Source organism: Eleutherodactylus coqui, chromosome 11 (assembly GCF_035609145.1).
Source record: "Eleutherodactylus coqui strain aEleCoq1 chromosome 11, aEleCoq1.hap1, whole genome shotgun sequence".
Taxonomy (NCBI): Eukaryota; Metazoa; Chordata; class Amphibia; order Anura; family Eleutherodactylidae; genus Eleutherodactylus; species Eleutherodactylus coqui.
This window is the reverse complement of record NC_089847.1, coordinates 139,702,487-139,716,722: the sequence shown is the minus strand read 5'-3', so window position 1 is coordinate 139,716,722 and position 14,236 is coordinate 139,702,487. Positions and strand designations below refer to the sequence as shown.

General features: G+C 52.5%; 1 protein-coding gene across 1 annotated transcript; it reads left to right on the top strand.

Annotated features, from left to right (window-relative positions):
- The first annotated feature begins 4,269 nt into the window (after positions 1-4,269).
- Positions 4,270-5,261, top strand: LOC136581811 (octapeptide-repeat protein T2-like). The gene is made up of 2 exons (XM_066582436.1): positions 4,270-4,346; positions 4,490-5,261. Exons 1-2 carry the CDS (start codon positions 4,270-4,272, stop codon positions 5,259-5,261), a joined length of 849 nt encoding a protein of 282 aa, XP_066438533.1.
- The last annotated feature ends 8,975 nt before the right edge of the window (positions 5,262-14,236 follow it).

Genomic DNA, 14,236 nt, shown 5'->3' with positions numbered 1-14,236 from the left:
TATAACTACTATAATACTGCCCCCTATGTACAAGAATATAACTACTATAATACTGCCTCCTATGTACAAGAATATAACTACTATAATACTGCCCCTATGTACAAGAATATAACTACTATAATACTGCCCCCTATGTACAGGAATATAACTACTATAATACTGCCCCCTATGTACAAGTATATAACTACTAGAATACTGCCCCCTATGTACTAGAACAGTGATGGCGAACCTTTTAGAGCCCGAGTGCCCAAACTGCAACCTAAAACCCACTTATTTATCGCAAAGTACCAACACATCACGGGGCGGGGCTTATCACGATGTATGATTTTACCCCCGTTGTTCTAAAAACTACAGGGCCGCTTCAAAATAGACAGGGTGAAGATTTTGACTGCTTTTTAGATGCGCAAATGCTGCAGACTGTCCCCAGCGGAAATTACTGTGGAAAATTCTGCAGCATTTCTGCATCCAAAAAGTAGTCAGAATCTGCACGCTTTCTATTGTGAAACAGCCCTGCCCATTTCCGCCACATGTAAACATACCCCAGCGGTGATAGTGGCCCCCACCCCACAGCGGCTCCAGCGGTAATAGTGTCCCCCATCCCATAGCGATAATAGTGACCCCCCCCCCAGCGGCCCCCAGTGCATTAGGGACACCTCCCAGCGGCCCCCCAGTGCATTAGGGACACCCCCCAGTGCAGCAGTGACGGCCCCCCAGTGCAGTAGTGACACCCCACAGTGCCCCTCCCGAGACCCACATACTTACCTCCTCCTCCCCCTCCTCCTGTAAGCTCAGCTCCTCTTCTGGTCAGCCATGGTCCCGGCATGCATATTAACTTTTTCTTACCCACTTCTGCCTCAATAGGTAATTCCCAGCAACCTGATTGGTTGTTTGGTGAATCAGCCAACCCAAACAACCAATCAGGTTGCTGGGAATTGCTGATTGCTGCAGAAGTGGGGAAGAAAGTGTTAATATGCTCCTGCCACACACACTGACACACACGCTGCTGGACGCCTCCCCCCTCCCGGTGGAACCAAGTAGTAGGAGACGTCGGGGCAGGGGGAGAGGGATTCCAGCTGCACATTGAAGTCAGTGTATGCCAGGATCAGCGCAGCTAGCAGTGCCGTTTGTGAATGCCGGCAGGGGAGCCGCTGCCCCTGCTGGTATTCACAAGTGGTGAGCGGCCGATGGGGCGCGTGCCAGTAGGGAGGGCTCTGCGTGCCGCCTCTGGCACGCGTGCCATAGGTTCGCCACCACTGTACTAGAATATAACTACTATAATACTGCCCCCTATGTACAAGAATATAACTTGTATTAGAGTAGTTATGTTCTTGTATATAGGGGGCAGTATTATAGTAGTTATATTCTTGTACATAGGGGGCAGTATTATAGTAGTTATATTCTTGTACATAGGGGGCAGTATTACAGTAGTTATATTCTTGTACATAGGGGGCAGTATTATAGTAGTTATATTCTTGTACATAGGGGGCAGTATTATAGTAGTTATATTCTTGTACATAGGGGGCAGTATTATAGTAGTTATATTCTTGTACATAGGGGGCAGTATTATAGTAGTTATATTCTTGTACATAGGGGGCAGTATTATAGTAGTTATATTCTTGTACATAGGAGGCAGTATTATAGTAGTTATATTCATGTACATAGGTGGCAGTATTATAGTAGTTATATTCTTGTACATAGGAGGCAGTATTATAGTAGTTATATTCTTGTACATAGGGGGCAGTATTATAGTAGTTATATTCTTGTACATAGGAGGCAGTATTATAGTAGTTATATTCATGTACATAGGAGCAGTATTATAGTAGTTATATTCCTGTACATAGGGGGCAGTATTATAGTAGTTATATTCTTGTACATAGGAGGCAGTATTATAGTAGTTATATTCTTGTACATAGGAGGCAGTATTATAGTAGTTATATTCTTGTACATAGGGGGCAGTATTATAGTAGTTATATTCTTGTACATAGGAGCAGTATTATAGTAGTTATATTCTTGTACATAGGGGCCAGTATTATAGTAGTTATATTCTTGTACATAGGGGGCGGTATTATAGTAGTTATATTCTTGTACATAGGGGGTGGTATTATAGTAGTTATATTCTTGTACATAGGGGGGCGGTATTATAGTAGTTATATTCTTGTACATAGGGGGCAGTATTATAGTAGTTATATTCTTGTACATAGGGGGCAGTATTATAGTAGTTATATTCTTGTACATAGGGGGCAGTATTATAGTAGTTATATTCTTGTACATAGGGGGCAGTATTATAGTAGTTATATTCTTGTACATAGGGGGCAGTATTATAGTAGTTATATTCTTGTATATAGGGGGCAGTATTATAGTAGTTATATTCTTGTACATAGGAGGCAGTATTATAGTAGTTATATTCTTGTACATAGGGGCAGTATTATAGTAGTTATGTTCTTGTACATAGGGGGCAGTATTATAGTAGTTATGTTCTTGTACATAGGGGGCAGTATTATAGTAGTTATATTCTTGTATATAGGGGGCAGTATTATAGTAGTTATATTCTTGTACATAGGGGGCAGTATTATAGTAGTTATATTCTTGTACATAGGGGGTAGTATTATAGTAGTTATATTCTTGTACATAGGGGGCAGTATTATAGTAGTTATATTCTTGTACATAGGGGGCAGTATTATAGTAGTTATATTCTTGTACATAGGGGGCAGTATTATAGTAGTTATATTCTTGTACATAGGAGCAGTATTATAGTAGTTATATTCTTGTACATAGGGGCCAGTATTATAGTAGTTATATTCTTGTACATAGGGGGCAGTATTATAGTAGTTATATTCTTGTACATAGGGGGCAGTATTATAGTAGTTATATTCTTGTATATAGGGCAGTATTATAGTAGTTATATTCTTGTACATAGGAGGCAGTATTATAGTAGTTATATTCTTGTACATAGGGGCAGTATTATAGTAGTTATATTCTTGTACATAGGGGGCAGTATTATAGTTATATTCTTGTACATAGGGGGCAGTATTATAGTAGTTATATTCTTGTATATAGGGGGCAGTATTATAGTAGTTATATTCTTGTACATAGGAGGCAGTATTATAGTAGTTATATTCTTGTACATAGGAGGCAGTATTATAGTAGTTATATTCTTGTACATAGGGCCAGTATTATAGTAGTTATATTCTTGTATATAGGGGGCAGTATTATGGTAGTTATATTCTTGTACATAGGGGGCAGTATTATGGTAGTTATATTCTTGTACATAGGGGGCAGTATTATAGTAGTTATATTCTTGTACATAGGAGCAGTATTATAGTAGTTATATTCTTGTACATAGGGGCCAGTATTATAGTAGTTATATTCTTGTACATAGGGGGTAGTATTATAGTAGATATATTCTTGTACATAGGGGGCAGTATTATAGTAGTTCTATTCTTGTACATAGGGGGCAGTATTATAGTAGTTATATTCTTGTACATAGGGGGCAGTATTATAGTAGTTATATTCTTGTACATAGGGGGCAGTATTATAGTAGATATATTCTTGTACATAGGGGGCAGTATTATAGTAGTTATATTCTTGTACATAGGGGCAGTATTATAGTAGTTATTTTCTTGTACACAGGGGGCAGTATTATACTAGTTATTTTCTTGTACACAGGGGCTAGTATTATAGTAGTTATTTTCTTGTACACAGGGGGCAGTATTGTCTCCTACTGTGTAAGTATATAATTGCCCTCATACTCTTACCCTCTCCGCCCTGGTTATGGACGTAGAACTAGTAAAATATTGTCGTCCTAGGTACAAGTATCTAACTGCTATCATACTGCCCCCACTCCGTTGACTTGCAGTGATGTGCAGTACATGTGTGATGAGTTGTAAGGATGCAGCGTGCGGCTGTGTGTGCCGAGCTCTGTATTGTGGTGGTAATGGGCACATTATGAGATCTCGGCAGGCACATCGTGTCCTCGTACTCAATGCCCATATTCTTCTGGCAGCTCAGAGATCACTTTCTTCCCATTGTTCAGATTTCCAAACAGTTTGTCTTAGTCACGTGGCATCCAGTGCCGTCTGCAGGGAGCCGTAATAATAGGGGCATTCAGTGCAAAGAACGGTGCCGGTCCCACTGATGCACTGTGTCCCCATCGCCCGGGGTGATATATGTATGAGCCTCATCTTAGTGCATGGATATTAATATCTATAAGCCTTCCGATAAGGGGGCCCACGGATCACATCAGGCTTGTGCTCTCCCTACACACGAAGTATGAAGCTTGATGTCACTGATGACATCATCACTCCCTCTTATGCTACTTACTGCTTAAGCTCTCTCAAGCTGGCCCTGTATATTAATGTCAGTTCAACCTGAGAACTTTAGTAAGATTGGCTGGTCATCTAGTGTGCATATGACTACCCTGCTGACGCATTGGAGGAGGTAGAGATCTGACAGGTTGGATTTCTGAGCTGTTCCTTACATTCTCTGGGAGAAAAGTCACTGCAACAAGGCCAGGAGCAGAGAGTGCAGAACCGAGAGGCCAGGAGCAGAGAGTGCAGAACCGAGAGGCCAGGAGCAGAGAGTGCAGAACCGAGAGGCCAGGAGCAGAGCGTGCAGAACCGAGAGGCCAGGAGCAGAGAGTGCAGAACCGAGAGGCCAGGAGCAGAGAGTGCAGAACCGAGAGGCCAGGAGCAGAGAGTGCAGAACCGAGAGGCCAGGAGCAGAGAGTGCAGAACCGAGAGGCCAGGAGCAGAGAGTGCAGAACCGAGAGGCCAGGAGCAGAGAGTGCAGAACCGAGAGGCCAGGAGCAGAGAGTGCAGAACCGAGAGGCCAGGAGCAGAGAGTGCAGAACCGAGAGGCCAGGAGCAGAGAGTGCAGAACCGAGAGGCCAGGAGCAGAGAGTGCAGAACCGAGAGGCCAGGAGCAGAGAGTGCAGAACCGAGAGGCCAGGAGCAGAGCGTGCAGAACCGAGAGGCCAGGAGCAGAGCGTGCAGAACCGAGAGGCCAGGAGCAGAGCGTGCAGAACCGAGAGGCCAGGAGCAGAGAGGCAGAGGGGTCTAGAGAGTGAAGAACGCAGAGGCCACGAGCAGAGGGGTCCAGAGAGTGAAGAACGCAGAGGCCACGAGCAGAGGGGTCCAGAGAGTGAAGAACGCAGAGGCCACGAGCAGAGGGGTCCAGAGAGTGAAGAACGCAGAGGCCACGAGCAGAGGGGTGCAGAGAGGCCACGAGCAGAGGGGTGCAGAGAGGCCACGAGCAGAGAGTGAAGAGCAGAGAGGCCACGAGCAGAGAGTGAAGAGCAGAGAGGCCACGAGCAGAGAGTGAAGAGCAGAGAGGCCAGGAGCAGAGAGTGAAGAGCAGAGAGGCCAGGAGCAGAGAGTGAAGAGCAGAGAGGCCAGGAGCAGAGAGTGAAGAGCAGAGAGGCCAGGAGCAGAGAGTGAAGAGCAGAGAGGCCAGGAGCAGAGAGTGAAGAGCAGAGAGGCCAGGAGCAGAGGGGCCCAGAGAGTGAAGAGCAGAGAGGCCAGGAGCAGAGGGGTCCAGAGAGTGAAGAGCGGAGAGGCCAGGAGCAGAGGGGTCCAGAGAGTGAAGAGCGGAGAGGCCAGGAGCAGAGTGGTCCAGAGAGTGAAGAGCGGAGAGGCCAGGAGCAGAGGGGTCCAGAGAGTGAAGAGCGGAGAGGCCAGGAGCAGAGGGGTCCAGAGAGTGAAGAGCGGAGAGGCCAGGAGCAGAGGGGTCCAGAGAGTGAAGAGCGGAGAGGCCAGGAGCAGAGGGGTCCAGAGAGTGAAGAACGGAGAGGCCAGGAGCAGAGAGGCCAGGTGCAGAGCGTGAAGAACGGAGAGACCAGGAGCAGAGAGGCCACGAGCAGAGGGGTCCAGAGAGTGAAGAACGGAGAGGCCAGGAGCAGAGAGGCCACGAGCAGAGGGGTCCAGAGAGTGCAGAACGGAGAGGCCAGGAGCAGAGAGGCCACGAGCAGAGGGGTCCAGAGAGTGCAGAACGGAGAGGCCAGGAGCAGAGAGGCAGAGGGGTCCGGAGAGTGCAGAACGGAGAGGCCAGGAGCAGAGAGGCAGAGGGTTCAGAGAGTGCAGAACGGAGAGGCCAGGAGCAGAGAGGCAGAGGGTTCAGAGAGTGCAGAACGGAGAGGCCAGGAGCAGAGAGTCCTGGAGAGTGCAGAACGGTGAGTCCAGGAGCAGAGAGGCAGAGGGGTCCAGAGAGTGAAGAACTGAGAGGCCAGGAGCAGAGTGGTCCAGAGAGTGAAGAACTGAGAGGCCAGGAGCAGAGAGGCAGGGGGGTCCAGAGAGTGAAGAATTGAGAGGCCAGGAGGAGAAAAACAGAGCTGTCTGGAGCGTGCAGAACGGAGCCCAGGAGGAGTGAGACAGAAGGGCCAAGAGAGTGCAGAATGTAAAGGTCAGAAGCAGAGAGATAGAGTGGGCTGGAGCAGAGAAACAGAGGAGGCTAGAGAGTACAGAACAGAGAGGCCAAGAGCAGAGAGGCAGAGGGTTCGGAGAGAGTGCAGAACGGTGAGGCCAGGAGCAGAGAGGCAGAGGCATCCAAAGAGTGCAGAACGGTGAGGCCAGGAGCAGAGAGGCAGAGGGGTCCAGAGAGTGAAGAACGGTGAGGCCAGGAGCAGAGAGGCAGAGGGGTCCAGAGAGTGAAGAACGGAGAGGCCAGGAGCAGAGAGGCAGAGGGGTCCAGAGAGTGAAGAACGGAGAGGCCAGGAGCAGAGAGGCAGAGGGGTCCAGAGAGTGAAGAACGGAGAGGCCAGGAGCAGAGAGGCAGAGGGGTCCACAGAGTGAAGAACGGAGAGGCCAGGAGCAGAGAGGCAGAGGGGTCCACAGAGTGAAGAACGGAGAGGCCAGGAGCAGAGAGGCAGAGGGGTCCAGAGAGTGAAGAACGGAGAGGCCAGGAGCAGAGAGGCAGAGGGGTCCAGAGAGTGAAGAACGGAGAGGCCAGGAGCAGAGAGGCAGAGGGGTCCTGAGAGTGAAGAACGGAGAGGCCAGGAGCAGAGAGGCAGAGGGGTCCAGAGAGTGAAGAACGGAGAGGCCAGGAGCAGAGGGGTGCAGAGAGTGCAGAACAGAGGGGCCTGGAGAGTGCAGAACGGTGAGGCCAGGAGCAGAGAGGCAGAGGCGGACTGAGAGTGCGAAACGGAGAGGCCAGGAGCAGAGAGGCAGGGGGGCCTGGAGAGTGCAGAACGGTGAGGCCAGGAGCAGAGAGGCAGAGGCATCCAAAGACTGCAGAACGGTGAGGCCAGGAGCAGAGAGGCAGAGGCATCCAAAGAGTGCAGAACGGAGAGGCCAGGAGCAGAAAGGCACAGGCGGCCAGAGAGTGAAGAACGGAGAGGCCAGGAGAGGCAGAGGCAGCCAGAGAGTGCAGAACGGAGAGGCCAGGAGCAGAGAGGCAGAGGGGTCCAGAGAGGCCAGGAGCAGAGAGGTCCAGAGAGTGCAGAACGGAGAGGCCAGGAGCAGAGAGGCAGAGGCGTCCACAGAGTGCAGAACGGTGGGGCCAGGAGCAGAGGGGTCAAGAGAGTGAAGAACTAAGAGGCCAGGAGCAGAGAGGCAGAGGGGTCCAGAGAGTGAAGAACTGAGAGGCCAGGAGCAGAGTGGTCCAGAGAGTAAAGAACTGAGAGGCCAGGAGCAGAGAGGCAGGGGGGTCCAGAGAGTGAAGAATTGAGAGGCCAGGAGGAGAGAAACAGAGCTGTCTGGAGCGTGCAGAACGGAGCCCAGGAGGAGTGAGACAGAGGGGCCAAGAGAGTGCAGAATGTAAAGGTCAGAAGCAGAGAGATAGAGTGGGCTGGAGCAGAGAAACAGAGGAGGCTAGAGAGTACAGAACAGAGAGGCCAGGAGCAGAGAGACAGATCTGGAGCGTGCAGAACGGAGAGGCCAGGAGGAGTGAGATAGAGGGGGCTGGAGAGTGCAGAATGGAGCGGCCAGGAGCACAGAGGCAGAGGGGTCCAGAGAGTGCAGAACGGAGAGGCCAGGAGCAGAGACGCAGCGGGGTCCAGAGAGTAAAGAACTGAGAGGCCAGGAGGAGAGAAACAGAGCTGTCTGGAGCGTGAAGAACTGAGAGGCTAGGAGGAGGGAGATAGAGGGGGCTGGAGAGTCCAGAATGGAGCGGCCAGGAGGAGAGAGACAGAGGGGCCTGGAGAGGCCAGAGACAGAGGGCCTGGAGAGTGCAGAACGGAGAGATTAGGAGGAGAGAGACAGAGGGCCTGGAGAGTGCAGAACTGAGAGGCCAGGAGCAGAGAGACAGAGGGGTCTAGAGAGTTCAGAACAGAGAGGCCAGGAGCAGAGAGACAGAGGGGTCTAGAGAGTGCAAAACAGAGAGACCACGAGGAGCGAGACAGAGGGGCCTGGAGCGTGCAGAATGGAGGGGCCAAAAAGAGCGAGACAGAGCGGGCTGGAGAGTGCCGAACAGAGAGGCCAGCAGGAGCCAAACAGAAAGCCCTAGAGAGTGCAGAACAGAGAGGCCAGGGGAAGAGAGAGACGAACGGAGGGGCCTGGAGGAGAGAGACAGAGAGGCATTGAGAGTGTAGAACGCAGAGTTCAGGAGGAGAGAGACAGAGGGGTCTGAAGAGTGCAGAACGGAGAGGCCAGGAGGAGAGAGATAGAGGGGCCTAGAGAGTACAGAACGAAGAGGCCAGGAGGAGCCAGACAGAGGGGCCTAGAGAGTGCAGAACGAAGAGGCCAGGAGGAGCCAGACAGAGGGGCCTAGAGAGTGCAGAACCGAGAGGCCAGGAGGATTGAGACAGAGGGGTCTGAAGAGTGCAGAACGGAGAGGCCAGGAGGAGAGAGATAGAGGGGCCTAGAGAGTGCAGAACAGAGAGGCCAGGAGGAGAGAGACAGGGGCCCCGGAGAGTGCAGAACAGAGAGGCCTGGAGAAGAGAGACAGGGGCCCCGGAGAGTGCAGAACAGAGAGGCCTGGAGAGTGCCGAAAGGAGGGGCCTGGAGGAGAGAGACAGAGGGGCATTGAGAGTGTAGAACGTAGAGGCCAGGAGGAGAGAGACAGAGGAGGGGTCTGAAGAGTGCCGAATGGAGAGGCCAGGAGGATAGCGATAGAGGGGCCTGGAGAGGAAGCTGCAAAAAAAAAAAAAAAAGGTTTCTATGGAAACAGAACATAAATGATTTTGCCAATAATGTAAAAAATGCCCCTCAAGATTAAAGAGCGAGATGACGTTTCCTCTTCTTCTCGAGGTCCTGGTGCTCCTCTGCTGATGATCACCTTTAGGCCTCCTTCCCACGAACGGATTTACGCCGCGTAAATCCGCGGCAAAAATCCGCTGCGTTGCCCGCAGCTATTAGGTTCTATTGAACCTAATAGCACAATGCTCACGATGCGTAATTCCACCGCGGAATTACGCACCGCGATTTCTCCCGTCCTCACCCGCGGCATGCTCTATTTTCTGCGGGTGAGGACGGGCTGTACGCGCTGACGGCTTCCATTGCAGTCAATGGAAGCCGTCCGTTCACGCTATCTCCCGCTGTAACCAGCGGGAGATAGCGTGAAAAAACGCTTTCCCGCCCACCGCCGCGCGTCATATGACGCCATATGACGCGGCCGGCCGCGTCACGTGACACGGCCGGTGACGCGGCGGCGGTGGGCGGGGAAGCGATTTCACGCTATCTCCCGCAGGTAAGTATAGGGGCTCTGGGGGGCGCCGTGACGGGCTTCACTGCGTAATATTACGCGGCGGAGCTCGTCACGCTCGTGGGAAGGAGGCCTTAGAGTCTGCAGCCAATGCTTTATAATGGGGTGAAGGCTTTCCGACTTCTTCAAGTACTGCGATAAATACAACAAACTGTATGGGGTGCAACGTAATATGTGCGGATATTCAGGGGTGGGAAGCATATCTCCTGCAGGAATAACCTTCCGACCAGCAAGATATTACATGGACACATATATGAGGTCAAGTCATAGAGCATGCACTCCTGGTCCTCGAGCAGCTGAATAGAACTATGGTATCAAGCAGTTTATGTTCCACCACTAGATGGCAGGAGCATATCAACACTCAGGCCCATGAGGTTGACACATAAGGCCCGTTACTTAATGACATACTGTGTCTTTAAGATGAACTTAGCTGCTTGCAAAGTAGGGGGTTGGGGGGGGGGGGGGCTGGAGAGCATCAGGGGGGTCTGGAGAGGGTCAGCGGGGTCTTGACACACTTTCCCCTCTTCCTACTGAAATAACACGCAGGCCGGGCTCATCTGCTACATGTTTGTAGGGTGCTGGCTGTAGGCCGACAACACTGGTTATAACGCCTGCTGATCTGCGGCTGGGGTTATACACTAGTTATATTATATAAGTAATAGATTTCATCCAATGCTTATAGATCTAGAATAGTCTTATATTTTAGTCATGTCTGAATGGGGTGGGATCTTGTGCTGCAGCATCTGCCATACAGATGTGCTGAGTGCAGTCGCTGGGCTGCAGTATGTGGGGCCGTAGCATGTGGGGGCCGTAGCATGTGGGGGCCGTAGCATGTGGGGGCCGTAGCATGTGGGGGCCGTAGCATGTGGGGCCGTAGCATGCAGCTTCCCAAGAATGGTCTCCGTCCTGAGAAATGAGTCACAGAATAATTGGAGGACGGAGTCACAAATAGGACTGGAACGGTGTGACCAGGTAGAGCTGCAGATACAACCAGTCATAACTGTGTGTACTAAACCTGGATCACATTCTGTATTATACCCCAGAGCTGCACTCACTATTCTGCTGATAGAGTCACTGGGTACAGGTATTAGTGTTTCTTGACGCCACCGGAAGCTAGGGGTTTGATAGGAGGAACGCCCCTCTCACACTCCCAGCTCCCGATTGGCTCAAGGCTGGAAGGTCCTTTATTTTCAGTTTCATCCTGTAGCCTCCTGTCAGCCCCGCAGGTCCCCCACTCCCTGTGTGCTTCCCCGACCGCTGCAGCACAGTGCAGGGAGCACGACGGAGAAGCGGCTCTGGCACCCCTGCACCGCTCCCTCAGTGTCCGCCGCTGCCCTCCAGACTCCATGTCCCACTCCCTCCCCCCCCCTTCCTTTCTCCCTCCCCCCCTCAGTGACAGTCAGGGCCGCAGCTCCCCTACTCCCAGTGTGTCGCCGGGCGCTGCCCAGTGAAGGGATGGGGAAGCGGCTCTGTCTTCCCTGCCGCTCCCTGACTCTTCCATTTCATTGAAAAAATTAACTAATTTAGAAATTGATGGCAGCAACACATCTCACAAAAGGCGGACACAGTAAGTGGAGGGTCACATGACTGTATATTAAGGGCCTGTTAGAGAGGCCGGGTCTCTCGGAAGCAGAGATGGGCAGCGGTCCGTGGCTCCGGGAGAAACTGCAAGAGAGAAGAGCGCCGGCCAATACTGGCTGCTGGAGATCTGCGGCCCTCAGGGGGCGCTGCAGTAATAACAGGCATGACTCTGTAAGAGCGATCACTGCAGGGCGCAGGAATACTAGCAGGTCACCGTACGATCACAGATACACTGTATACCCACACAATCCAGAGACGCCGGCGTCTTCTCTGGGCCAAAACTCTTTTACATGGACAGAAGCAAAACGGGATTCTTTTTGGAAACCCCCTGCGGACTCCAGAGGAGCGGAGCCATCCAGCTTGTTAGCTCTGATGGCATGGGGGTGGCATTAGGCCTATGGCACGGACGGCGCACACATCCTGACAGGCGCCATCAGTGCTGACAGTATATAGAGGCTGTAGAACAACATACGCTCCATCCAGACAACGTATCGTTCAGGGAAGACAATGCTAAACCACATACTGCATCAGCATGGCTTCACATCAGAGCTGTGATACAGGTTGGAGCGGAGGCTCTAGTACCCTGTTGTACCGCCTCTAGCTTGGATACAAGATGTGATACAGGAAGGCATGGAGGCTCTAGTACCCTGTTGTACCACCTCTAGCTTAGATACAAGATGTGTTACGGGTGGCATGGAGGATCTAGTGCCCTGTTGTACCGCCTCTAGCTTGGATACAAGATGTGATACAGGCAGGCATGGAGGCTCTAGTACCCTGTTGTACCACCTCTAGCTTAGATACAAGATGTGTTACGGGTGGCATGGAGGATCTAGTGCCCTGTTGTACCGCCTCTAGCTTGGATACAAGATGTGATACAGGCAGGCATGGAGGCTCTAGTACCCTGTTGTACCGCCTTTTGGAAGCCGCCATGAGAGGAACACATGTGGCTGCAGGATGTCCTGAACATATCGCTGAGCTGTCATTGTCCCTCGTACCACCACTAGGGGGGACTGACTGTTGTATGTGATGCCCCCCCAAACCACCACACCAGCAGGGGGCAGGATTGAGGCGCTCACCCCGAGGTCTCCAGAAACGAACACGGCTGTAGTCAGCACCCACACTAAGCCTGGATTCATCGCTGAAGAGACCCGGTTCCCCTCCGTAGTGTCCAGTTTCATTGTTCACGACATCACTGCAAACGGAAGCGATGGTGGGGGTCAGAGGCCGTCCGTGTAACGGGGGCTGTGAGATCAAATGTGCTTCAGCCAGAAGCATTGGGATGAAACTGTAGTGGAGGAGACACAGATTAGATATTAGACAGTGCGGGGGATCAATGAGTGGAACAGGTTACCACAGGAGGTGGGGAGTTCTCCTTCAATGTAAGTCTTCAAAGGCCGGACAGACATCTGGGACGATTTAGTGAATCCTGCACTGAGCAGGGGGTTGGACCCGATGACCCTGGAGGTCCCTTCAAACTCTAGGATTCTATGAAGTATCTGGAAATGGTTCCGACAGACACAGGGGTGTAACGATGGCGCCCCCTGACTCTGGATGGCGGACAACGAAACAGTTGGAGCTGCTGGTGCTTGTCAGACGATCAGACGCTCCTCTCTACTAGTGATCTGTAGGGGGCGTCCTGAGCCCGGTCACCTTGTGTGCCCTCACACATCCACTGGTCCCAACACCTCCTAACAGTCTGGTCAGACGCTCCTCTCTACTGGTGGTCTGTAGGGGGCGTCCTGAGCCCGGTCACCTTGTGTGCCCCCATCCACTGGTCCCAACACCCCCTAACAGTCTGGTCAGACGTTCCCTTTCTACTGGTGGTCTGTAGGGGGCGTCCTGAGCCCGGTCACCTTGTGTGCCCCTCATCCACTGGTCCCAACACCCCCTAACAGTCTGGTCAGACGCTCCTCTCTACTGGTGGTCTGTAGGGGGCGTCCTGAGCCCGGTCACCTTGTGTGCCCCCATCCACTGGTCCCAACACCCCCTAACAGACTGGTCAGACGCTCCTCTCTACTGGTGGTCTGTAGGGGGCGTCCTGAGCCCGGTCACCTTGTGTGCCCCCATCCACTAGTCCCAACACCCCCTAACAGTCTGGTCAGACGCTCCTCCCTACTGGTGGTCTGTAGGGGGCATCCTGAGCCCGGTCACCTTGTGTGCCCCCATCCACTGGTCCCAACACCCCCTAACAGTCTGGTCAGATGCTCCTCTCTACTGGTGGTCTGTAGGGGCATCCTGAGCCCGGTCACCTTGTGTGCTCCCATCCACTGGTCCCAACACCTCCTAACAGTCTGGTCAGACGCTCCTCTCTACTGGTGGTCTGTAGGGGGCATCCTGAGCCCGGTCACCTTGTGTGCCCCGATCCACTGGTCCCATCACCCCCTAACAGTCTGGTCAGATGCTCCTCCACTGGTGGTCTGTAGGGGGCATCCTGAGCCCGGTCACCTTGTGTGCCCCCATCCACTGGTCCCAACACCTCCTAACAGTTTGGTCAGACGCTCCTCTCTACTGGTGGTCTGTAGGGGGCGTCCTGAGCCCGGTCACCTTGTGTGCCCCATCCACTGGTCCCAACACCCCCTAACAGTCTGGTCAGACGCTCCTCTCTACTGGTGGTCTGTAGGGGCATCCTGAGCCCGGTCACCTTGTGTGCCCCCATCCACTGGTCCCAACACCTCCTAACAGTCTGGTCGGACGCTCCTCTCTACTGGTGGTCCGGCTGACGGGTTATCTTTGCGCCGCTGTCCGTGAACAGGCAGTTCAGCAGACGCTTCCGCGCACGGCTTTGTGGGAGCGCCGCCTGCGGGAAGCCAGAGATGAGACGCCACAGGTTATGCTGGGGGTTGTAGTTCACCACGATGTTGGGGTCCCCAGGGGGGGGACACACCCCAAGTGTATCTGCGCCCACCTGTCACCGGCAGATGCGTCCGTATAGACAGGTGCCCTGCGCCTACAGGATATCGCAGCCAGCACCATGCCCGTTCCCAGGGGCCGCCTGTGGACAGCCCGATGCTCACACACCACG